General features: G+C 40.7%; 1 protein-coding gene across 1 annotated transcript in view; it reads right to left on the bottom strand.

Annotated features, from left to right (window-relative positions):
• SEMA5A (semaphorin 5A) overlaps window positions 1-27,487 on the bottom strand; it is a 650,839-nt gene that overhangs the window by 298,315 nt on the left and 325,037 nt on the right. The window contains exon 5 of the mRNA XM_054018095.1: window positions 17,543-17,605. Within this exon, the coding sequence (XP_053874070.1) occupies window positions 17,543-17,605 (63 nt within the window). The remainder of the gene's footprint in view (window positions 1-17,542; window positions 17,606-27,487) is intronic.

Genomic DNA, 27,487 nt, shown 5'->3' with positions numbered 1-27,487 from the left:
TCTAATAATTACTTTCCTAACAAATTGGCAATACATTTCTGCCATAAAATTTTACATTAATCCACTGGATAAACTTCAAACTGTTGAATATGGATTCCAATGAAAAAATGAGGGGCAATAAAAGACCTAAGCCTGAATCACCTAAGCAGCTGAAGGGGGAGATCTCAAGGCCACAACAGAACCTAGCCCAGGATATTGTGAAACTGAAAGATTTCCTCACAGACTGACTGGATTTCAATCTCAAAAGATATTCATGGTCTCTCTAAAGATGTATGTGATGTAAAATCCCCAATGGCTCACTTGGAAAATGAGCTACAAAAGATTGCCATTTAAACCAGTGAAATTAAAGAAGAAACTGCCCCCTTAAAGCTTAGACTACTCAAACTGGAAGAAAAACAGGATGACTACGAAAACAGATCTCAGAGAAACAATCTTCACCTCTTGGGCACAGCTGAGGGTCTAGAGGGGATGGATATTATCAACTTTCTTCAGAAACTTCTCCCTGACATACTTAAATTGGACCTTCAGCCACACCCATTCAATATTGAAAGGGCCCATTGAATGCCTGGTAGTAGAAGGCAGGAGTCTGATAAGCCCAGACCCATCATCTTCAAGCTGCTGAAGTTCAATGACAAAGTAATGTTAATGAACCCTGCCAGGAAAGGGGAAATCCAGAAATCCCTTTTTTCTTTCCTTACTTTTCAGCTGAGTTTATCAAAAAGAGGACTGCATTCAATGGCATAAGTAACTCCTGAGGGAGACCAACATCAGATATAGCATCAAGTACCCATCCACCTTCACTATGGATTTAACAGGCTCTGCAAGATTTTGTAAAACCCCTTCTGAACCTTGGCAGACACTTCAAAGATTGAGACCAGATTTGCCCAAAAATAGCAGAATGTTTTTATCATCATAAAAAACATACTTGTTTTCCTATGTATCCTTGTAGATATGGTAATATTCACTTATACCATCTTCCTACTCCTAGCAGTTAACAAGCTAGGCAGAACTCTCCTTTTGATCTCCTTTGGAACTGAGCAATCACAACTGTATAGCACTGCAATGCATAGAGTAATAATTTAAGCCTAAACTGGGGTTTATAGCACCATCTACTGACTGAAGTATTAGCCGCACTACTCATCCCAGCTTGCACTGCTAGACAGAATCTCTTCACTAGCTCTGCCTCTGATGGATTGTGTTAGGGTAACCACAAGTCCCTTGGAACAGTCCATACTCCTGACATGTAAAGTAGACTATAACCTAAACCTTGAATAGCCCTAGTTATTCAGCTTGTGCAGGGCATTTGACATACGATGAATATGATTTCTTTATATTGTTGTATTTTTCATATTTAGATTTTGTACTAATTTATATTTGATTTATCAAATCAATTGTAAATGTACATGTGATGAGTCTGTATATGTGTGTATATATAGATATACAAAAACTTCTGTAGGTAGAAATATATTATACATGTTCTAGAATACCCAATAGTATTTACAGGGTAATATCCAATTTAAAATATATTTGCATGTAGAGATGTTTAGACTATGATTAGATAATATAGGGAGGGGAGGAGCAGTTGGAATTGAAGCCTTCAGGGATCTGAACATGCTGGCTTGTTTTAAATCTGTTAATTTTTTTGTTTGTTTTCTGTGACAAATATATTTTGAAAGATATATGATATTTAACTATAGATCTTTTTCTATACCTGACCATTAGAGGCTCAATTGAAAGCATAAATTAATTCATAACTAACTAGTATCTAGTATGTATAAATACAGACCATATCCTAGAGATGTGGTTTTACAATATCAAAGGAAAATATGTATCTTTAGAACAAGGTTTAATGTCTTAATATATAGCAGGGGAGGTCTAGGTTGGATATTAAGAAACACTCTTTCACTAGGAGGGTGGTGAAGCACTGGAATGGGTTACCTAGGGAGGTGGTGGAATTTCCATCCTTAGAAGTTTTTAAGCATGGGTTGACAAAGCCTTGGCTGGGATGATTTAGTTGGTGTTGGTCCTGCTTTGAGCAGGAGACTGGACTAGATGACCTCCTGAGGTCTCTTCCAACCCTAATATTCTATGATTCTATATCATTTAAATCTTTGCCGTGAATTTTCTTAGAGTGTGGTCCTGGAATTTGAGGGGACTTAATAAACCTTCCAAAAGAATTAAAATCCTGACACACCTCAGATCAAAAAAGTCCAAGTAGCTTTATTGCAGGAAACTCATCTAGCAGAAATAAATGCCGATCAAATCAAGAAGATGTTGGTAAGTGCTGAGTATCATTAAACATTGAATTCTAAGAACAGAGACACATCCACCTGAATTCATAAAAGTATAACTTCTCAATATAAACAGTCCTGGTCTGATCCCAAAGGAAGATACATTCTTTCTGAAGGCTGTTTCAACTCAAAAAAGTTAATTCTTGGAATCATTTACAGTCTAAGTGGAGGTAATTCTGAATTTTTCAAAGATATTGCAGACATTAAAGGAAAATTGGCTGCTGATAATACAAAAATATATCACTCACTTGATCCAGCAAGCTCAGATGTCAGATGTTCCCTATACAGACTTACTTCTAATGCAGAGAAAGCCTTTGATAAGTTGAATGGACTTATCTAATGGCTGTACTAAAAAAACCTTTGGATTTGGACAAATATTCCTGAATTGGGTCAGTGTATTATACAACTCTTCCCTCACTTCACTATCAACTAATGAAATTATTTCTCCCACATTTCAACTAGAAAAAAGGACATGACAGGGCTGTCCCCTCTTTGTCCCTCCTTTTTTAATGTCTCTCTTGAACCACTGGCAGCGTACATACATCAGCACTCGGGCATTGAAGGAGTGACTATAAACAGGAAAGAATACAAAATCAGTTTGTATGCTGATAACTTTTTCGTGCTGTTGAAGAATCCACACTCATCAATCCTATCATTGTTGAATATAGTTAAGGCTACGTTTTAGTCATGGGTAGTTTTAATAAAAGTCATGGACAGGTCACAGGCAGTAAACAAAAAATCACAGCCTGTGACCTGTGCATGACTTGTACTATATACCCCTGACTAAATCTTGGGTGCTAGGGGAGATGGTGTGCGGCCCAGGGGTGCTGAGGGTGCTAGGGGTGACGGCTTATGACCCAGATGCACCAAGGGTGCTCGGGGCAGTCCGTGGTACATGGCTCAGGACCCACAAGGGTGCTGCGGGGGAGGGTGGCGGCGCGTGGCCTGGGACCCCTGCCAGTGCTGGGGAGGGGGGGCCAGGCGGCGGTGCGCAGCCTGGGACCCCTGCCAGTGCTGCTTGGGTGCGGGGGAGGTGGCGGCCCGGGACCCACGCTGCTGCTGCTGGGGTTTGGGGGTGCTGCGGCCCGAGACTGGCCCAATAGCAGCCGGTGCAGCTGGCCCAGGGCCGGAGCCAGCTGCACCGGCTGCTGCAGAAGTTACGGAGGTCTCAGAAAGTCATAGAATCCATGACTTCCGTGACAGACTTGCAGCCTTAAATATAGTTGATGTTCTTGGAAAAATCTCTTGTTTTCGCATTGACTCGAATAAATCACAGGCAATGGATATACACAAAAAGACCAGATTCTTCTCAGTTTAAGCATTTTCCATTTCAAATATGCAAGGAAATAACTTATGTATTAAAATTTGTTCTAATCTTCCCAATTTTTTATCTATAAATATGGGCTATATATTTAAAGAAATTTCCATGGATATAGGGAACTGGCATCTCCTCCCTTTATGCTTACTAGGGAGAAGAGAAATAGCCAAAATGAATATCTGCTCAAGACTGACTTATAGCATTAGCCTATTGCCTTTCAACGCCTCCCCCTTGCTGTCTGCTTGAATAAATAGGCCTATCATGCAATTTCTATGTGATATAAAACAGCCTTGTCACATGAGACCCTTAAAAATCCTGGACAACTGGAAGTATGGGGTTGCCAGAATTGTATCTACATTATCTAGTATTCCAAATGTGTTCTACTATAAGATGGTTCCCCACCAGCTGCTCTGTATATGTACCGGCCTGGTTTCATATTGGAAAAAAACAACAACCTTAGCTATGCCATTCTTTTATATATCTTAAGAGGCTACCCACACCCTTAAGGAAAAATCCAGTCTTTGCATCTACATGGGGCATTCTGCAACGCATTAAGATGATTACAGCATCCAATCTTACCAACTCTCTTCCTGTACCACTATGAGATACCCCATGTCTCACGATCAAGGCCAACCCCATGCTTAAGACAGTTTGGATAGAAAAAGGATTAACAAAAATTAGAGATATAATACAAGATGATAGACTGGCCTTCATTTACAAGTCTAAAATATCAGCTACCGCTGTCTCACAGTTCCTTCTTTCAGCGGAAATGTTCAAGGATTCATGCAAGAATAGGGGACAACTGATCTGTTGCAACTCCCTCACTTCTAGAAAAACATGTAAAGAAATATGGAATCAAAAGTCTCCTTGCAAAAATTACTTATAGGTTGCTTAATGGTTCAACCTCAGTCTCAAAGAAAAATGGGGAAAAGAACTTAGCCTTACTACCACAACAGAAACCTGGGAGGATATCTGGCTTAATGTGAAAGATACTTCAAGTTTTATCCTTGTGATTCTTCCAGAACAAGATTAAACAGATACTGTTGGACTCCAGAATGTTTGTTTAAGGCTAGACTGCATGTCCAATGTTCACTGTGTGTTGCCAAAGAGCTACAGGCCAACCTTTCATACATCCTCTATTCTTGTCAAATGATGCATGTGTTCTGAAACACCATATTCAGTGCTCTCTCAGAAATTGTGTTGCTATCTTTCCTTCTCCAAGCTTGTTTATTTTAAAGATTCTGGATGAGTTGGTATTATCAGTTAACATTAAGAAATTGATTGCAGTGATTATTTTAGTGGCCAAAAGAGTTATTTTGAGAAAATGGAAATCTGCAATTCTTCCCTGATACACTAACAGGTTTAGTGAGCTCTCTACTTCTGGATTTATGGAAAATATGACTCTGTCTAATAGAAACGCTTGGGAAAAATAGGAGGATATCTTCTCACACATGAAACTATTGCATACTTTTGCAGTTTAGTATATATTAATCCCCAATACTCAGGTTATGACTCATAGGTTATATTCTCACTTATTTATCTATTTAGTCACTTCAGTAACTGATGCCCTGCATGACCTATACAGATTCAGGGTTTTGTTTAGTTGTTTGTTTTTGTTTGGTTGTTTTCCAGGTTTTACAGATAATGAACATTGAATTTTGTTATTTATCTGCTATTTCCATTTGGTGCATGTATTTATATGTTTTGTTTTGTTTTGTTTTGTTATGCATCTGTTTTTTATATAAAAACCATAAAAATAAAGTTTAAAAAAATTCAGCCTGAGTTCCAAAACCTCACACACTACCTTTACCTTAAATTCACCAAAACTTAAAAAAAAAAAAAAAAAAAAATTTTTTTTGAACCAAACAGAAGTCAGGAATATCAATAAACTACAGAGCAGTTTGACAGTACTATTGGGCCTTTTCAGCAATTAAAAGTGACAGTTAAAGCTTTGGACACTTCCCTTACTGCAGATTTTGTTTTTTAATCAGGGTAAATGGAATGCCATCTTTGTTTCTTTTGATGGAGTATGTTAGCAAGAGTGGTATGTACAGAAACAATAGGAGATTTTCATCTTTTGCTATCCCAGCAAGCCTTGGAATGTAAGTGTAGGAAAGCAAGTGGGCTATGATATTACAACCCATCAGACCTATTCACCTCTCCTCTTCATACTTCACAGCCTGCTGAAATAGCTCTGAGATAAAATTAGTTGTACACTGAGAACCCACTCTGTGTTCAAGAAGAATAATGTTCATTTTCAACACTGACATTCTTAACATTTGCAAGATTCTTTCCTTTTCTGCTCTCAATCACTGTGCCAACTTTTCAATGATTCATATAATACAACATGGTAAGCAAAAGATTTTGGGTCAAATTCATCCCTTGTGTAAGCCCCCTCTGCAGTCAAAGTAGATTTGACACTGGCCCAAATTCATCCTGGTGCTATTTTTATAAGGAATCACATTTAAATTAACCAATATTTAAAAGAAAAAAAAATCACACTTTGGGAGAGAATAAAAAAACACATTCTCTTTTGATGAACCAAGGCACACTTTCTTTACAATTAGCTATTTTACCCATATTTTTAAAAATAGCAACAGCTAAAAAAAATTGGGAAAACTATTATGTTATAGAGTCATGTGAACCTTCCAGAGTCAGTTTGCAGGGATAAGAGACAAACTTAACTATATGGGTTCACTTGGATGTTCAAATTCAGGAGTCTTGGATCTCTTTAGGGGATTACAATGGCTTGCTGTATGAAATGGCAGTGTTTGGTATAAGGGTGGCCTTTGTGAATGCATCAGATTTCAAGAACAGTTTTGTTTGAGTGGGTTTATTTCACATAGATCTATTCTGCAACTGACTTTTTACCCACTAGTTTGCTTTCCTGCTTCCTTGTACAAAATCTTTTTTTTTTTTTTTTTTTGGGGGGGGGGGGATTCATTTACCATGCATTCTCTGATTTTACAAAAATATAAAGCAGACTAACAACATTTATGCCAACGTTTCAACTATTATCTGGCCAGGTGTTTTACTTCATTTTCATACCAACTTGACAATATGAGGGCAATCTGGTTGCAGATATTTATTTCTTTGTAGCAAATTCATTGTTTTAGGTTACTATTTCAGCTATGTCTATATTTGATTTTTATGTTTTTAAATATTTTTGTGAAGATCCCAGACACTCATGCACTGGCCCCTTAGAGCCTTAAATAATTGCATGAATAAATGAATCCATTGCAGGTTATTTTTAATCTTTTGCTCTATTTTCTCCCTTTATCTCTCATATTTATTTCCTTGCTTTACAACAATCCCTGCTGCAGGTGCCAACCTAAATGGCCAGCTTAGTACCTTTTAACCATGTGGACTTCTATGGAGCTTATAAAATGCTAACACATGCTGGCCATAATGACATTTTATTTGGCTCACTCCTTGATCCACTAGTTATTTTAAGCAGTGTAAGATGGGTAACTCTATGAAGTTTAAGTAACTACTATCAGCTTTCTGAAGCCAACTGTGCATTAAACTGCCATATGTGATAATGTCCTTATATATTTTTCCCTCCAAATCTTTTCCCTCCTTGGCTTCTAACAAAGCTCAGTGTGACAATTATCAATAAAGTCTGAAGGCAACATTCTATGCAGGTTCCTTTTCTGCAAATAAGGTAGCATCTCAGTATCCATAATCCAATAACCAATGGAGTTCCTCAACAGAGTGTAAATCCATTCTTCAGTGGCATGCCTGAGGGTGGCCCATCCTCTTGGCAAAATATTTTTGGCCCTCACTCTCTCCTACACTATATAAGAGAGGAAATGCCACTATTTTCAATTGTGAAGACTTCCCACTCATTCTTCCATTGTGGCAGGAGGAAAAATATGGTTTTCCCTGAGGCCCCTCTTAATCTGCACATTCTGTTTTAGTACCTGGACCCACTGGCTCCCTGCTGCCACCTGGACTGCAGAGCTCCAGCAGAAACCCAAACGAGTCCTTCTGCCCAGTTGTCCCTGGTAATCCTTATACCCCTACTCTGGTAAAACAGGTTCCACGGCAATGAAAAGGGAAGCAGTCTCAGGTAAAAGTAATTAATTTGTTTTCTCTTTCTCCACTGGATTTCAGGGTGTGGGAGGAGAAGGGAAGTTATAGAAGTGAAGCCAGCTCCCTGGCCTCATTCTCTGTTGTCCAACTGCATAGAGGTAGAAACTAACAGCTGTCCCACAGAAGGGTTTCTGTAGTGTGAGTGGAAAGAAAGAGCATGTCACAGGCACACAAGCAGAGCTCCCTGTTCCACCAGCACAGCCTCCTTTTGTACATAAAACCTGGGCCCTGTAAGTAAAGACCAAATTCTCTCTCTGTAACCAGACCCTGTGAATGATCAAACAAAATTAAAAAGTGCTCCCCACTTTATGGGCTTAGTCCAGGGGTGGCCAAACTGTGGCTCCGGAACCACATGCAGCTCTTTAGAAGTTAATATGCGGCTCCTTGTATAGGCACCGGGCTGGAACTACAGGCGCCAACTTTCCAATGTGCCAGGGGGTACTCACTGCTCAAACCCTGGTTCTGCTACAGACCCTGCCCCCACTCCATCCCCTCCCCTGAGCCTGCCGTGCCTCACTCCACTCTCCCTGCCCTCCCCCGCCCCCTCCCTCCCCCCCCCCCCCCCCGAGCCTCCTGCATACCAGGGAACAGCTGATCGGGAGGTGCTGGGGGCAGGGGAGCTGATGAGGGGCTTCTGATGTATTACTGTGGCTCTTTGGCGATGTACATGGGTAAATTTTGGCTCCTTCTCAGGCTCAGGTAGGCCACTCCTGGCTTAGCCTGTTAGCAGAATACACCAAAAAAAGAATCCCCCTCAAACCTCTTCTTCTCAGGTCCCAGACTCATTGTTTTGTTTTTATTTTCAACACAATAGCAATTATAACAAAAGAAATGAACAGTTTTAAGAGCAGACAGTCAACTTTCTCAGCCATCTGTGCTCAAGTATTTACTTGTTGATTGTCTAGCTAATCTGAACTCCCCAACCACACCCAGGCAAGGCTAGCAGGTTATATAGTTCCTAATAAGGCCTACCTGCCAGACAAAACTGTGTGTTTAACTCCTGATGGTCTTGGAGAAACCCCAGTAGCAGAGACAAGGGAAAGGGGTGTTTCCTCCTGGGAACCATTTTGGGATTGGGTGCTGTCAACCCTGAATACTAAAGGGTCATATTGTGTTTCCTTTTCCATTCCAGACTGTGAATGGTGAATATGACTGCGGTTTGAAATCAAAAGCACTGCTATCTTCTGACTTTATTAATACACTAAACAACAGAAAAAATGGTTAATGACCGTTCATAATTGTTGTTCTTTAAAATGTGTTGCACATGTCCATTCCACTCTTGGTGTGCGTGCGCCCTGCATACAGTTATCAGAATTTTTTCCCTCAGTGATACCCATCAGAGTGGCTCGAGCACCCTCTGCTGCTGCGTGCCACTGGCCACCGGTATAAAGGGCCAGGTGACCCTAGAGTTGCCAGGCGACCTGTTTTCAACTGGAATGCCCAGTCGAAAAGGGACTCTGGCGGCTCCAGTCAGCACTGCCGATCGGGCCATTAAAAGTCTGGTTGGCAGCGCAGTGGGGGCCCGGGGCTAAGGCAGGCTCCCTGCCTACCCTAGCTCGGCATGGCTCCTGGAAGCGGCCACCAGGTCCCTGCAGCCCCTAGACACATGGGCGGCCAGGGAGGCCCCGCACGCTGCCACCGCCCTGAGGGCCAGCTCCACAGCTCCTATTGGTACCCCAAACCCTCTCCCATGCCCCAACCCCCTGCTGTAGCCCAGAGTCCCCTCCCACACCCAAACGCCCTCCCAGAGTCTGCACCCCCTCCAACATCCCAACCTCTTGCCCCAGCCCTGAACCCCCTTCTACACTCCAACCTCCTGCCCTAGTCCAGAGTCCCCTCCCACACCCAAACTTCCTCCTGGACCCCACACTTCCCCAACACCCTGCCCCAGCCCTTCCTGCACCCCAAACCCCTCATCCCCTGCCCCACCTCAGATTCCACAACCCAGCCGGAGTTCGCACACCCTCCCGCACCCCAACCCCCTACCCCACCCCAGATAATTGAAGCAATAAACCGTAGAAAATTGAAATTTATAACATTAGCTCACAAGTACAGATTTGTATTATAATTTACTTTTCACTTGCAGCACAGCCCTTAGGAGAAATCCCATACAAATTAAAGTCAATGGGAATTTTGCCACTGACTTCAATGAATACAGGATTTTATCCTTTATTTCTTTCAAGTAATTTTTTCAGGGCTCAATTCTACATTGCTTACACATCCAAATCTCCCAATTTAAGACCTGATCTTTCTGCCCTTGAAGACAGTGATAGATTTGGCATTGATTTCAAAGGAAGCAGGACTAGACCTTTAAAGAATACATAAGAATACTGTATTTCAGTTTTCAGAATCAGCTATATTTAAGATTCCACCTATTTTGTTAAGAGTTGACAGACATATTTTCTAACCAAGAAACAAAACTGTATTTTCATAAATCTATTTTTCCAGACTTTATAAATTAGCAGGAAGATTAGGTTGTTCAGTGGCAGTGGTTTTAGGGTTTTTTAAATGGTTTTGTAGTATTTCTTTCCAGAATGAGGGGGAAATAAATAAAAACAGTTAATACAATTTAGGGATTTCCCAGAAAGAACCAAGGTTATCTTCTGCAATCTGAGACAATGTTAAGTAAAATAGCTATAGAAGGAGCAGCATAATTCACAAAAGAAACTTTCAAAATCATATCCTCTATTCAGCAATATCCAATGAATTATTTGAACTGACATTGTACAGCAATTAACTGTTAGTAACAAATTTAGGCACAGGGTTTGAAAGAGACTGAGATGATTCAACAGATTTCTACTGAAGTCAAAGAAGTCTACTTCTGTGCATCCCAAATTTTTACAACACACAGTGTGGAAAACGGAGGATTCATTAGAGGATTATGTATCTATGCTTATGACATAAAATGTATGTTTTTTAAAAAAAAACCACAGATACTGACTATGCTTTCATAGGTATGAGAAGGACAGAGGTGATTTACAGAAACAACATGGAAACTTATTACAAGCAAGTGATTTTTTTAACATTTTCATTTGGCATGTTTTCTTTCTTTATCTTTCACTCTCTTCTGAAGTGAGCTGTCTGCCAGTAGCATTTATGACAATTAATTTTAAAATTATGAAAGTTGGTTATATGGTAACTGGGTTTGCAAAAGTTACTAAAGTATCCGTGCCTCTTTGGGAAACTCATTTAAAACTCAACATACTATGTATGCCTATGAAAACACGTTATAATTGCATGGGTGGCAATGGCCTATTAAAACCTAAAGCAGTGGTTAAATTCATTCCCCTCTCATCCCTAATTATTTTGGTGTTTTCGAAATAAATGGTTCATTAGTTTTCCACAAATATAACACTTATAAACACAAATGATTAACCTCAAACTAAATAACAAAAAAACAACACTACAATCTTGTTTTGTACATCAGAGACATGTAATTCTCCAGAATCACAAACACAAAGTTCAAAATCATTAAAGAGACATTTCAAAGTCTATTTAAATATAGGAAGTTGGAAAGTCCTCAGCTATTATTTTACTAATGGTTTATCTAATGGGTTTGTACAGAAGATCCAGGTCTGAAGTTGTCTATTGGGCCTAAAGTCCAACCAGTCAATGTATGGCATCTGGCAGCTCTCATGCTTCATTTCTCCTTTGCATTACTCAGCCTGTTATACAGTAACTCCTCACTTAACATTGTCCTGCTTAACGTTGTTTCATTGTTACGTTGCTGATCTATTAGGGAACAAGCTTGTTTAAAGTTGTGCAATGCTCACTTATAATATCCTTGTTTGGCAGCTGCCTGCTTTGTCCACTGCTTGCAGGATTCTCTGGAAGAGCAGCCCCTCCCTGTGGGGATTAGAACCAGGGGGGCCAGCAGCCCCCCATCAGCTCCCCTAAACTCCCTGTAAGGTATGTGGCTCCGCAGCTGCGCAGCAGCAGTTCAGCTGTCCCTCCCCACACTGCTGTGCTGCTCCTGCCCTGCCCTCAGCCTTGGAGCTGCTCCCCAGAGTTTCCTGCTTGCTGGGGAGAGGGAGAGAGAGGTGCCAATAGCAGAATGTCCCCCTGCTCCTGCCCCCTGCTCTGTACCCCTTCTCCACAAAGCGGAGGAGAGGGACAGAAAGGAGAGAACTTTCTGGAAGCTGTTGCTTCCTGTCTGAACTGGCTGATCTGCTTAAAAGGACAACGTACTTTAAGTGGGGTCAGCATACTTAAAGGGGCAATGCACATCTCTCTCTTTCACTCATGCAGGCACCCCCCAGCACGTTGGAAAGTCAACACCGGTGCAACTGTGCATGTGCTGTCAGGAGGAGGGAGTGGTGCGCTCCAGTTGGGTAGCGTGGGCTCATCATCATGTTCAGTTTTTGGAGTTTTGCAGCTACTGCCTGCATCTATTGTGTTTCCTCCCTCCTGCCTCAGTCCGTGCTGCCTTGTAGAGTGTGAGGCTACATTAACAACAGTGTATTAACCCTTGAGGGCTCAGCGGAGTGCTAGTTCATCATTTAGCAGCAAGGCATTCCCTGGGAAATATTCCACCCTCTTACTCCACCACCTCAACCAAGCTTCACAATTATTCATTGCTGTGTACAATATTAAACTGTTTGTTTAAAATTGTTAAAATTTATACTGTATATGTATTTAATGTCTTTTGTCTGGCAAAAAACATTTCCCTGGAACCTACCCCCCCTCCCATTTACAGTAATTCTTATGGAGAAACTGAATTTGCTTAACATCATTTCACATAAAGTCACATTTTTCAAGAACATAACTACAACGTTAAGTGAGGAGTTACTGTATATTACATGTATGATTCTTAATAGATTATATATTCAGTAAAGTTTTTCCAAATAAATTATAATTTGGCCTCTTTACCATCCACAATATTACACATCCTTGCCATGGGTGTGAGTTTATATGTTTTTTAATCAATCCCAAATAGAATAGGGTAGTCCAGCCCTACAAAGCAAAGTTATTTTCATGAATTTAGCAAGGAAAACACTGATGTGAATAAACTTTCTTTCTATTTAAATCATTGACAAGTGGAAGTGGTGAATATGTTTAAGACTATGTTTAAGGCAGTGAGAGCATTTGTAAGGGATCCCTGGATCCAGATGTTTTGGCATCTGGATATAAGTAACTGCATTGACCTGTGTCCTGCTGAATTAAGCTCCTGAAGCCTACTAAGTAACTACTGCTTTTGATTTATTTTCATATGTTTTTTCTTTACCTTTTTAATTCAATTCATTTTAATTCACGAAACAGCAAAGCTCATTGTGGTAAATTGCATGTACAGCCGAACTGATATACCTCTGTACAGCATAATCCTACACAGCATACTACAGCAACTTTAAAAATATATATATAAAGTCTCATTTTAATCTGAATGTTTAAATAGACTAGAACTTCTGGTTACTAGAGTTAAAGGTCATGCTGTGTCACAGAATAGATAATCTTCTCTAGCTTTGAAATAAGATCCTTGGATATTTCCATGATCTTGACTTCATAAGGATTTCATCATATTTAATGACTCAAACAGTAACAAACACATAAAATGTATTTTTTTTTGTAGATTTGCTTTTTAAAAAAAATAATTGACAAGAACAGACTCTGTGAGAGAAATAGAGTATGTAGGAACAGAGATCTTCTACACATTTTAATAATTTTTATTTTAATGGGTTTTATCTTGAAAAGTTTTAAAGTATCTCTTCTTTATCAAGATGCAACCTTACAAAGATAAACTGTTTGATTTTTGGCCTAGTTTCTAAATATGAAGATAACTGTAAATTGTCTTGTTTATAAGAAGAATGGTGATACCTGGCCCATCTTCTCATCTTTCTTCTTTTTCCTTTATGCTGCTTTTCCTGGTGAGGATCGCAGTGGCAGCATGGAGAGTAGGGAGGACCAGACCTCCCTTTCCTCTGCAACAGGTTCCAGCTCGTCCTGGGGGATTCCCCAGCATTCCCAGGCCAGCTGGGAGATACAATTCCTCCAATGTGTCCTGGGTCAGCCTCAGGGCCTCCGCCCAGTGCCTGGTAGAGTTCCAATGGAAGTCTCCTAGGGGGCAGCCTTATCAGGTGCCTGAACCACTTCAGCTGGTTCCTCTCGATCCAGAGGAGTACCGGCTCAATTCCGAGGGTCTCCTAAATAGCTGAGCCCTCACCCTGTCTCAGAGAGCAAGCCCAGCCACCCTGCAAAGAAACCTCATTTCTGCCACTTGTACCTGCAATCTCATTCTTTTGGTCATTACCCAAAGTTTAGGACCATAAGCGAGGATGAGGACATAGGGCAACCTGTAAACAGAGAGCTTCGACCGAGAACTCAGCTCCCGCTTCACCACCAAGTATAGGTACAGCATCCACATCACTGTCATCAGTGCACCAATCCTCCGGTCAATCTCACGCTCCCACTTACTATCTCTCGTGAACAAGACCCCTAGATACTTGAACTCTTCCACTAAAGGCAGCTGTTCCCCATTTACCTGGAGAGAGCAGTCCAGTTCCTTCCAGAAAAGGACCAGGACCTCCGATTTGGAGGTGCTGATTCTCATCCCAGACACTTCAAACTTGGCAGCGAAACATTGAGTGTTTGTCGGAAATCACATCTGGTCCTAAACTGTTCAAATTTATTTTTATTTTGCTGATGGATGAATGCTGAGAGGCTGGTAGTTGCTAGAGTCTTTTCAATCCATTATCTTTATAAGATTTGGGGTCAATTTTCCATAAACTGGTTACATAATGTCATGTCAAGACTTTTTCACATGGACATGACCTTGTCAAGTTCAAGTAAGAGTGGCCTCTGTTCTGTATTTTCTATTTTATTAATTTATTTATTTATTGGAGGGTGGGTGCCACGGACCTAGTCTCTGTGGTATGCAAAGCAATTTTTTTTTTTAAATGGTGGCTTAAGCAGGACTTTCCCAAAATCAAAGCTCACTAACAATGACCTAATTTAAACAATAACTGGCCAACTTGTGTGGCTCCAGACTTGATTTGCTCAGAGGCTTTCAAGGGCGGCACTGCAGTAAGCAAAGATTAAAAACTATAAGACATTAATAGAAGGCCAAGAAGCCTTGTTTTTTTGGGTCAGCAAACCACCTGACGGATGACTGACATTCCTGAAATCCTAAAGTCAACCACCTTAGAGAAAGGAAGCCAATTCACCTACACGAAGGCTACACCAGCCTTTGACCCGTCTCCCTGCACATGAAGGATGCCACTAAGTGTTGTGCCATTAGCCGCTGGACTGCAATTACAGCTCCTGTTCTGTGACAATCCAGAAGGCCATGAAGACTGAAGTATTTGCAATCTCCTTGTTATTTTACGTATCTTATTTTTCCTTTTTCTATTATTGTCCTTTGCTTCTATTAGCGGGGAGGCAGTCCAGCCTTTTTATTCTCTCACTTTAGGGTGTGGAATTGTGGCTGTGTGAATGCATGTGTGTATGAGCCCCCATCAAGTTCATAAAGGGAAGGCACCAAAAAAGGTTCCCCAGTTTAAACAGCCCTAACCCAAGTCTCAAAGATATTCATTAAAGTGTGTTCCATATTCTGTGGTTAAAAGTCCTAAGGAACTTTATAATAAGGCAGACTGGCCTCCCACTGATCTGGAGAGGGAGGAGTCACTCTGTAATCCCTGGTGGACGGAGCCAGATCAGACTCCCCTGAAGCCAAGGGGCAGGACAGGAAGAATAAAAGGCAGAGCCACCAACCCAGTTGAGTCTGAGTCAGGGAACAGAGCAGGGCCCTGGAGCTGAACCCTGATATTGACCCAGGTGAAGAGCTGCCATGTCTGCTGCTTGCTGCATATCCTGAGAAGACAGAAGATGCCTGTGGAATGCAGGTACCCAGCAAGAGGATCATAAGAAGTGGCCCAGGGAAACCAGACTTTAGTCCGGTTGGGTTGTTGCTTGATTCTACGTCAGCAGGTTTCGGTTGGATCCACGCTGATCCAGCGGTGGAACACTCCGTCACTGTTAGGTCCCTGGGCTAAAGCCTGGTGAAGTAGGGTGGGCCTGGGTTCCCCTACTCCCTGCTGCCAACCCCACTCCTGGGGTGGCTGCCTCCCCACCTTAGGCCAAGAGGCCTGTGTCTGCCTGCCATCTGCCAGAGCTGGGTCGTCAGACTGTTTGTTTGCTCCACCCTGCCGAAGGGCCTGAGCTATAAAACTGTTCCTTTGCTCTGCTCCGCCTAAGGGCCTGAGCCTTAAGACTGCTTGGTTGCTCTGCCCTGCCTAGGGCCCAAGCTCCTAGACTGTTTGTTGGCTCTGCCCTGCCTGAGGGCCTGAGCCTAAAGACTGTTTGCTGGCCCTGCCCTGCCTAAAAGCCGAAGCTCTAATCCTTGCTTGGGGTGGTGCCCCAGAAATGTAGTGAGGCAGAGTGACCTTCCCCTGAGCTGGAGTGGGAGGAACAGCTGCTAACCTTCTGCAAACTTAAACAGTCATACATAAAATTTGGTACATAAGATTTCTCAAACTTCTGCTTATCAAAGAGTTTTGTTAGAATCTTTTCTATGCAATCCGGGGAGAGGAGATTGGGGAAGGGTTAACCACCACACTGAAACTTAAATCTAAAAAAGAAGCTTTATAATTGGCTCTGAGGTTGTGGTTTTAGTATTAGATAATAATTTGTCTTCAGTATAAAAATATTTAACCAGATCCAAGTTAGACTTGACTGACTTGGGTGATTTTTTTTTTTAGTTGGGATTTCTCACCAAAGAGAGAGCCTCCTTCTGAGATCCCTCTTATAAGGATTGATTATTTGCTATATTAATCTGATGATCTGACTAATTTGATTATTTGATTCCATTCCAATACCGAGACTAACTTGTTGACTTGACTTGATGTGATAGTTGTACTGTGTTATACTTAGTTTAGTTTAGTATTACTAACAGTAGTTTAGCTTTGGTGATAGGTTTTCTTGATTTTGTTTTTGTTTGTTTAAAAAATTTAATCCAAGTTATAAAACTGATACTGATTCATTTCTTTCAGTAAGCAATGTAGGTTCATAATTTTAGCATTTGTAAAATGTAACTTATTTATAGTGAACATATAGGATTGTGATACAAGTGCCTTCAAAACTCGCAAACATAAGCAGCAACAGATAAAAAAAATGCTCAAGTTGTGAAGTAGATTCTGCACAATGTCACACAAATAAATTTGGTTAATTAAGTGCACCTCTAAAAACTCACAAAAATTATTCTTTTTATATGCCCATAGGACCTGTTCTTTCTTCGCACTGCATTTAACTATGCTGTATACATAAAAAAAAATGTAGCTGGTCAAACTGGAATCTGGCTTTGGACAGCAGAAACATAGCAGGTCTTATGTCTACAGAGGTAGTGAATTTCAGACTATTATTCTCAAAGGGTCAATAAATCCTTGCGGCAAGTCATGCGGCACAGAAATAGAAAAGTTTATAAAATTGTGCCTGATATCCAAAGAGATAAATGGTGTATTATGGAAGGACTTCTGAGGAGTTAATCTAGATTTACACCAACGAGATCAGAATCTAGTCCACTGAATTTTCACATACTGTAGGACTAAGAAAGTAAAGTGATACAAACTAAGTAAATTGAGTATTGTTACTCTAGGGTCTTTGATGGGTTCCGGAAGTAAGCAGCTGAAATATTGTTTCCTGAAATTTTATTGTTTGTTTATGTTCTTTGCCTACACTCCAGGAAATGCCGTATTGCCACCCTAAAGAATCTTGCATTACTTTTAGAAGGAGAACAAAAACTTTATAGAGAAGAGGTTTGTACACTGACTAGTCCTGTACATGGCTCTACTGGATATCTTGTCAACCAAATATAAGTTTTGATTAAGCAGCACAGCTATCACGTACTTACCTTTGATTTGCCCTTACTGTAACAGGCTCTTTTAGTAGCTTCATCACACTGCCACTCCACTGCCTGAAATACATACCAATAAAAATATTTATAGACAAAGATAAGTAAAGTATAAAACACATAGTAGTGTCAGATAGAGACAGCTAACACAGTCATGTTTATGGTACATAGTTCTGTTACATTAACAGTTGATATTGGGAAGAATCCATTTATAATATTGTTATAATGTTTTTTTCCTCAGAAACATATATCATTTTTATTGATGGCTGCTTAGTGACGTAGCTAAAGTGAGGTTGGTGTTTTCAATCCAGACCTAGCACACACTTACCTACATCAGAAAAATCACTATCAGCACTAATTAGCACTATTCCTGGCAGTCCTAGCACAGCAAAGTGATTGAATAAGTATGGAGAGGAAAAGATGCTCTATCCCCAGATCTGTCAGTCTAGGTAGTTAAATGGCCTGCATCGCCATAGCATTTGAGGTCAACTTTGTTGAGAGACATAGTCATCGCACTGTGGGAAAGCGTGCACTGTTGCTCTCCATCCTGTCAGTATAAATTCAAGAGGCTACCAATCCAGCACTAATCACAAGCACTAAAACTTACATTTTGGTTTGAGAGAAAAAAGAAACATACAAAACAATAGCACTACAATTGTCTACTATGAAACTGAGGTGATTTAGCCTAATTTCTGTGTTGTCTCTTTGCTTCAACAGATTTATACCACAGCTGTAACACTATTTTACCATGCTGTAGTTTCAGTGTATGAATTAAACCTTATTATTGCTTTATCTAATGTTCAAAAGTTATGGCTTAGGAAGTATATTCTTTTATGAAGTAGAGTGTATATTTCAGTGTGTACATACTGATACATGTGCATATTTGCATAAATTTATATACTGTATAATCAAGAGTGCCTTTGATATCAGATGGTACCTTTCACATCTAGGGTGTGTATTCATATCTGTTATTTAGATTAAAAGTGTAATTGATTGCATTTGCTTTTTACCAGAAAGAACTGTGATTTCCTTACTAACTGTTGCAGCTTAACAATTTAAACCACAGTTTGCCCCATTTTCATTTTAAGTAACCAAAGCCAACTCATGCTGATTTAATGTAGCAATTTTTTTTGTAGCTGACCTTTCATGGAGATTGTAATAATAGTAAGAAGACTCTGTAATTAGTAAAATAATAGGCTGAAAGCCTATTTAAATGAAGGGAAGAAAACACCTTCAGACAATACTACACAGTACTCTTTGATGTGCCTTTTCAACTAGCCCAAGAATTAGTTTTTTTTTATTTCCAGAAAAATAACCTTATAATCAGTCCTCCCCTGCCCCCGCCCTGTTCCCCAAACTCCTTTCCATTTAAAACAATTTCTATTGCAGATGAATTTCTACATCAGTGGGGATTCATTGAAAACTTCTAAAACAGTCTGGAAGAATCCTTCAGTGAATGACCCTAGCATTTGTAACAAATTGTATCTAGCAGCATGAAACACCCTCATAAGGAGCTGTACACAAAGGGAACAATACCTTAACTCTTTTGTACAAAAAGCAGTTTTATCCCACCAATGGCAAGTACTCTATAAAAGGCTGTTCTTGGCATACCAACGTATCCTAAGTTTCTAGAGTATTATAAAGATTGCTTTAGAATAGAGAACTAAAGCAAATGCCACCAGGACACAATAAGTCTATATGTTGTAAGAGTATGTGCCAGTGTCTGATTTTGGAAATTTTAACCCATAAAAGCATTGAAGCTTAAACTCTACTATGGTTCCAATGTAGAAGGAATTACTGGAAGGTCATCAGTGTAGGAAGATTTCATGAGAAATGTAGATTTAAATTAAGGCTTTAAGGAGAGTGCTCGCCATATGTGAACTTAGTAGGTTGTACCAAGCTTGGGGAGTGGAGAGAAAGAAGCCATGTTAAGCATGTAGCATATCCTACAGCCAGGGCCGGCTCCAGGCACCAGCTTCTCAAGCAGGTGCTTGGGGCGGCCGCTCCGGAGAGGGGCGGCACGTCCAAGTATTCGACGGCAATTCGGCGGACGGTCCCTCACTCCGCCTGGGAGCGAAGGACCTCCCACCGAATTGCCGTCACAGATCGTGATCGCGGGTTTTTTTTGTTTTTGTTTTTTTGTTTTGGCTGCTTGGGGCGGCCAAAACCCTGGAGCCGGCCCTGCCTACAGCATGAGTAAACCCCTTATGCTTAACAATCTGTCCCATCTTGTATTTTGCTCATTCTGGTTGCCTTCTCCGGGCCTGAGGAAGATCTCTTTGTAGCTTGAAAGCTTCTCCCTTCCACCAACAGAAGTTGGTCCAATAAAAAGGTATTACCTCACATATAGTGTCTCTCTCATATTCTGGGACCATATCCTGGGACCATGCACAATCCATTATACTGCAATGCCCCCAAAACACAATGCTTATGGCAAAATTTTCAGAAGAAGTTTCGTTTTGGGTGCCCTTCTTTAACATCCAACACATGGTTTGGCAGAGGTATTCTGCTTCTCACAGATCAGCTTACCACTGCCACAAATCCACTACCTATAATAGAGAGCCAATGGTGTTTACCACAGGTGAAAATGTACTGCACAAGATTTAAAATACCTGCAACCACAGACAAAAAAAATATATATTATTTTCCCATTTTTAAAGATCTGGAATCCTAAATTGAGAAAGATTAAAGGGATTTCCTTGCAGTTTCATTTCTTTTCTAATATATTGGAATGGACATTGGCTTTGGAGTCAAGATCACTGAATTCTATTTTGTCTCATTCTAACACTGACTTGCTGTGTGACCTTAGTTCATTTCACTCAGTCTTTATTTTGAAATCTGCAAAATGGGAGCAATCATATTTACCTACTTTGCAAAGTTGCGTAGCATAATTAAACAATGCATGCAAAGTGCTACAAAAATGCAAAGAATGATTACTGTTTGTCAGTAGCAGAGATGGGAACAAGTATCAGGAGGTAGCTGTGTTAGTCTGTATTCACAAAAACAACAAGGAGTCCGGTGGCACCTTAAAGACTAACAGATTTATTTGGGCATAAGCTTTCGTGGGTAAAAAAAACACTTCTTCAGATGCATGGGATGGGAACAAAATTCAGAAACTAATTATTCTTAGCCCTGTGATTAATACACTAGATTATATGACTTTTGGGGGGGAATCCTCTTTCCTCCTCCAAAACAAATTCATATAGAAGTGGACACTTTGAGTGTCCACATACATCTCTACAAATATTTCAGACTCAGCAAGTTCCATTGAGATTCCTATATATTGACTAAACCTCCCAAATTATAATTTATTGCTAACTGAGAACTGCCCAGATATCTAGATTTTTTCAGGAGAGAAAAGTCAAAAGCCTGAGAGAGTAGAAACTCAAAACTCAATGGCACAATTTTTGCTGTCTTTCACCCGCGTATGTAATGGAACTCAATGCAGGTAAGTCTGGAAGCCTATTAACCGCACCTGTGGTGTAGCTGAAAAGAAACTTCCCGTTTTTTTTTCTTTCTCTAATATACTTTGAATGAATGAATTGAAATATACATTTAATATTAAGACACTATATGATATTGTCAGATACTGTATTGGGATAAATATAAGGAACAAAACTGAATAAACTATTTTTATGAAGTAAGCTATATGCAAAATGTACAATTAATGGCAGGGTTTACTTTAGGGGCATCCTGCTAAGAAAAGAAGGGGGCTGTGTTCATACTGGTATATTTTAAATTAGTGATTAAGTTAGCAAAGTAAGGATAATATTTGCAATCAAGTATGCTTATGTTACTACAAGTCAGTGAAATATACCCATGCTGGAAATAGATAAATAAAGAAATAGAACCAAATAATGTGTTCTAAGGACGGTTGAACACAGTTGAATAATGAAAAATGCAACTGTTTGATCATCAGCATAGTTTTAGGGGGAGGGGAAGAATGGGTATTGCACCCCCGCCCCCCAAACTGCAAACCTCGGTTAGGCACGGAATTTGCCCCCACCCGTGTGCAGCCCCATTGGCCTGACTGGAGCTGTCCTGTGCAAAAAAATATAGAAGTCAAACTACACCTATGTGTTTGACCACTAATGCACAGACACAGGTCAGCCATATATACAGAGTTCCTAACATTATTGTTAAAATAAGGAGAGCAGAAATGATAAACTTATACAGCTGTTCTGGCCTGCTGAAGAACAGCAATTTTTTAAATGACATTGTATAACTGTGTATTGGACACTTAAAACAAATTAAAGATCATAAAAGCAGTGGAGAGGCTTTTTTTCAAACTGTGAACTTTAAGCTAGACATTTCAGCAGTCAGCAAAGTGCCGAGGAGAAAATACTACTTGAGCAAGCACATTGTGTAAAGTTGGCCAGAGGATGCACTTAAAGAGGGGGCCATGGAAAGCAACTTGCAAAAGTAGGTTGCTAACTGGGGATTAGCCAGCAGGTGTTCAATGTATGTACCACCATCGCCATACAAATGGCTATGGCCTAACTAGTCTTACATAAACTGGCATAAGATGTTTTGCACAAATATACTGGAATGTAAGACCCAGTTGCAAGGCTTCAAAAGTGATGCCTCATCTTCTGATTGGATGGTGAAAGGAGACACAACTTTAATTTTGGCTGGACATTTTAGGTCTTTGTCAGAAGCATGAGTTGCCATTTGATTAACCCACGCCAGTTTCTCAAAGAAGAGTAACCCAGTTGTACCACCCAGGGAAAATTGGATAAATTGGAATGTCTCTGTAAGCACATTGCTTCCTGAAAGCTAAAGACACTTGGAAGGAAGACGATTGTGGTCCTGTGCCAGCCACTTGGGAACCCTCCTGGTATTCCCAAGTATCGAACAGGCACCTTTATTTGTTTCTTTCTCTTTTCCACCAGTTTGGGTTGTCCACCGTTGGAGTGGGAAAAGACTATAATGCTGTATCTAAATCTGCTCCACCTGGGTTTACAGTGTCAACTTTGCTATTGAGCTGAGAGCTGAAGGCTGAGCAAAGATCTGGTGATAACTAACAGACTTTGAGCACCCTTTCAACATCAAAGAACTACAGGGGATAATTACATACTTTGCAGCAATAAAATATTTCAATAATTTGTCTAAAGATTGAGTGGGCCGTAGAATCTTATTCAAAAGTTAAACAGTGATATCTTTAGTAAGTAAACTAGATGTATGAAGCTGGGTTGGCTCCAAGGGAAACTGAAAAATGCCAAATGCCATCTAATTTGTTCAGATACCTTTGCAGAAGGCAAACAGTAAAAAGCTGAAAAGTGTAAAGAATGCTTAGCTGCCCCTTTCATTTATTGGATAAACAATAGTCAAGAAGGACAAAAATCCTTGTTGTCTTCACTGGAAAGAGCTCGTATATGTGTGTGCGTGCAATCCAATGCAGCAGGATATTAAGTCCTAACATGAATTTCCAGAGATGCTACAACCCGCAAACAAGGAAAACATAAATCTATATACAGTATATTTCAAAATAGCCATAATGTGCAATCATAACCTTAATCAATAAGAAAGTGTCAGCCATGTGTTCAGGATCTGAAAAGGCCAACAAGTCTTTTTATGGTTAGGGTTTCCATTATTAGGTGTGATATCGGAGAATAAAAACACATGGCTTCAATTAACATCAATGGGAGCTGCAGTCACATAACTGAGAGCATAATTGCGCCCTGTATAATACCTGTTTTACTGTAGGTAGACAGACAGAAACTTATAATGGATGTATTACTACAAGTACACATATATTATGAACACACTTCTCTGAAGTGTAAAAACAAAATGTACTATTACATTTCATAGTGAAATAAGTTAATTAGTCAGGAACCAGAAAAATGAACAGAACAACATTCCAGACAGCTGGTCCAGCACTCCTTAGGCAGATGGCTCTGCTAATTAGATACTGGCAAAAAATAACGTTAAAAAGGTGGTTTAATTACATGCTGCCAAAAATTAACAACTGCATGAGCTTTTCTTTTTTATTATCTGGTTGCTTTCACATCTCACGTTATGTATTTCATCAGTACCTTGGGGATTTTTAGATATAATGGCAATGAGCATTATAACTAAGTGTCATCCCACCCTATTGTTCACACCAGTTCAAAAATGAAATGGCTTGGCCAAAACTCTGTTTGGTTAAAGAGGTTTTCAGCCCATGTAATTATCTCTCAGTAAACATATATGCTGGAATCCATGAGCTGGGTCTAAAGAGGCCATTGAGAAGGGTGTGAGAATAGTCAGTGCAGGGAGATAATGAAAGAATAGATGAGGATTTCAGCAGAAGTAGAGTTTAGCAGAGTAGTTGTGCTATTGGTTATTGCCAGGATTTTTAAGGAATTGTGTTGGTGTTATGAGGTCACTACCTCCAGTTTACATATAAATTCAGTGTGTAAAAAGATTTACAACTCTCCTTTCACTGAAAAAAAAAGTTCTTCATATTTCAAACATAGTAATTATTCCTCTTGCCTTCCACATACCTGCCATTTTGTCTCCTGGCAGCTACTTTGTTATGTAATGTAATGTACTTTGTACATTAGCTTCCCACAGACTTTGAGAAGTAGCTGAGGACTGGGGAACATCTGTTCTTCATTGAAAAGCTAGAAGATGATACATGAAGAATGAGATGAGCTTCCTTCAGCGATGAGAAGGGTTCCCGTTTGGCTCATCCAGCAAAGGATGCTGGTTTGAGTTTCAGCTGTGGTAATATGCCAGAAGCCTCTACAGGGAATCCAACCAGCAGATGGGGAACTCTGCTAATTGGTTAAGTCTATTCTTATATCTGGCCACTAGTTGGCAGACATAACAGCCAGTTTTTCTAGGGGAAAACACTATATATGTTTTCATCTATTTAGAGTCAGTTTTAAATATCTGACTCCAATGTGGAAATGTTTTTATATCAATTACAACTTTTATTCAAATTTATACTGTGTTTTATACAGTGAGCTGTGTGAAATTTTTTAAATTAAACCTCAAATCATGCTTATGCTCATCTGGTTTTGATGTCGACTACAAAGTGAGTGAGCCTGACATGATTTAATGCTGTTAACTACGTAAAATTTTAAGTTTCACATGGTTTTGATGGGAACCCAGGTTTCAACTGAGTTTCAATTTAAACATTTTGATTTAAAACACAGCAAAACTCAGGAGATGACAACCCATATCTGTCAAAATCTGGAGAAAATCTTCACACAAAGCCATGTGGAATGAAGAGTCCAAGATTTACACACTCTGATTATATCTAACATGCAAAGATACAATTCAGCTTTTGAAACATCTCAGAAGGTCAGAATCTAGCACTACATCAGTAGACCTAATTGGAAGAGAGTTCTTATTTTAGACATATCAAGATAATTTTCAAAAGTGCTCAACATTGAGCTACTTTAGTGACTTTGGTGGGAACAAATGTAGCCAAATGCTGAGCAATTTTGAAAATTCTACCCACAATCCTTCATTTCTCCTCTTTTACACTAGTGGAATTCCATTGAATTAAGGGGAGCAGAGAAAAGGGCCCATATATGGCGTTTATGTTTTAAATAATACAGAATACTTGGTTTATATTTAATAGAGACAGGTTCACTACAAAATTAATGTAAGCAGAGTCTGAATGAGCTCTCCCCTGACATCTAGTGGTGAACTGTGAAAAGGACTTCAGGGGCTGATCTCATTTGCATGGGCACACCCTCCCTGCCTAGGTGCTCAGCATGATGGGACTGCCTGCCCAAATGGTCACTTTTGGCTGGTGTGGGATCCCTAGTCTCCTTGTTATTGGGGCAGGAGTCATAACGGGTTGTTATCCTTGATGTGTGAATCAGGGGCAGCCGAACTGCACTTGGCATTTCCCAACTGAGGGACTCACCCTCAACTAAATGGCACTAGCTAGGCAGGGGACATAGGTTCCAAAGCCTAGTGAATTGAGAAATGGTGGGGACAGGTACTTGCATGTGGTGTGGGCCTTGCCCAAGGGCCCTAGACACTATTTGACCCTTTCTCCACTGTGTAGTAACAAAGCAAATTTACACTCAATTGAGAGTCTTGTTACATGCAGTGCTGAAATCACTGATACCTTGGTCTAAGTATTAGACCTGCTTTGGGACAGTGTCTCTGATGCAAGAGACTGCCAAGTGTGCATCAGCAGTGAGGCTTCCCAATTAACAGCTGAAATCACTGAGAGCTGAAATCACTAAGAGCTATGTTAAGTATGGGGCCCTGAAGACATCTTGGTGGAGAGGTGTAGCCAGCAGGGCAGCTGGTGGAGAGTGCCAGAGCAGAGCCCTGCAGAGAGGGTGGCAAATGAGTGCCCGAGCAGCAGAGTGAGTAAGGTGCCTTGTTTACACCACCAGCCCCCTCCACCCAGGTGGGAGGTGAACTCTGGGTCTGCACTGTCCAAGGACAGCAATTATGAGTGGGATGCAGAGAAGAGATAGGCATGTTAAAGGGACTTTTGAGTTGCTGGACTTAAGAACCTGAGCGGAAAAGGACACTGCCCAACTTATATGGTGGTGGGTCTTTTGCTCATGGTTTATGTTTATAAACCCTGTTTACGGTATTCCCCAAATTAATACCGCATTATTTCTCTTCTTTTATTAAAAGTTTTGTGCTACACTCAGACTGTGTTCTTGCGAGAGGGGAAGGTACTCTCTTAGAGGCGCCCAGGGACTCCTATGCAGCAGTCTACCTAGTCCGTGAGTCCAGGCAAGCAGGAGTAAGCTGTGCTATATGGCTGCTTGTTCCCTCCATGGAGAAAGGGTACAAAGGATGAGCAGGGAGGGGCAGGGAAAGGGCAGAGCCTTGGCTTTCTCACACACTTGCTGTCCCAAGTACTTGAGCTAGCATACGCCGCAGGGAAGTAGGGATTAGGCAGTCACCCCATTCCAGCCCATCACTGAATCAAGAGGAAAGCAATGCCTAAGAAGGATGTTGATGAGTCACAATCCCCCCTGATGTTTCTTCTGGAGGGCTGAAGCCTATGCACTAAACCTCGGCCCATGACTGTGTTTAAAGTCAGAAAATACTCTTTTACAGATTAAGATTAAAAAAACCCAATGAGTTAGAGGCCTTAGTTTAAGGGGGAGAAAAATTGGTTACCACGCCTACAGGAGGATGAGGTAGACAAAGCTTTCTTCGGACAACTAACAGATGTTTCCAGATCACAGGCCTGGTTCTCATTGGGGGACTCCTAGCACCCTGACATCTGCTGGGAGAGCAATACAGCAGTGCACGGACAATACAGGAAGTTTTTGGAGAGTGTTGGGGAAAACTTCCTGGTGCAAGTGCTGGAGGAACCAACTAAGGGCTGTGCTCCTCTTGACCACTGCTTACAAACAGGGAAGAATTGGTAGGGGAAGTAGAAGTGGGTGGCAACCTGGGCAGCAGTGACCATGAGATGGTTGAGTTCAGGATCCTGACAAAAGGAAGAAAGGAGAGCAGCAGAATGCGGACCCTGGACTTCAGAAAAGCAGACTTTGACTCCCTCAGGGAACTGATGGGCAGGATCCTCTGGGAGGCTAATATGAGGGGGAAAGAAGTCCAGGAGAGCTCGCTGTATTTTAAAGAATCCTTATCGAGGGTGCAGGAACAAACTATCCCAATGTGCAGAAAGAATAGCAAATATGGCAGGCGACCAGCTTGGATTAACAGAGAAATCTTTGGGAAGCTTAAATACAAAAAGAAAGCTTACAAGAAGTGGAAACTTGGACAGATGATTAGGGAGGAGTATAAAAATATTGCTCAAACATGGAGGGGTGTAATCAGGAAGGCCAAAGCACAATTGGAGTTGCAGCTAGCAAGGGATGTGAAGGGTAACAAGAAGGTGGTCAGGGAAAGTGTGGGACCCTTATTGAATGGTGGAAGCAACCTAGTGACAGATGATGTGGAAAAAAATAAAGTACTCAATGCTTTTTTTGCCTCTGTCTTCACAGACAAGGTCAGCTCACAGAC

Source organism: Malaclemys terrapin, chromosome 2, assembly GCF_027887155.1.
Source record: "Malaclemys terrapin pileata isolate rMalTer1 chromosome 2, rMalTer1.hap1, whole genome shotgun sequence".
NCBI lineage: Eukaryota > Metazoa > Chordata > Testudines > Emydidae > Malaclemys > Malaclemys terrapin.
Note: the sequence above shows the minus strand (reverse complement) of the source record. Positions and strands in the feature narration are given on the sequence as shown.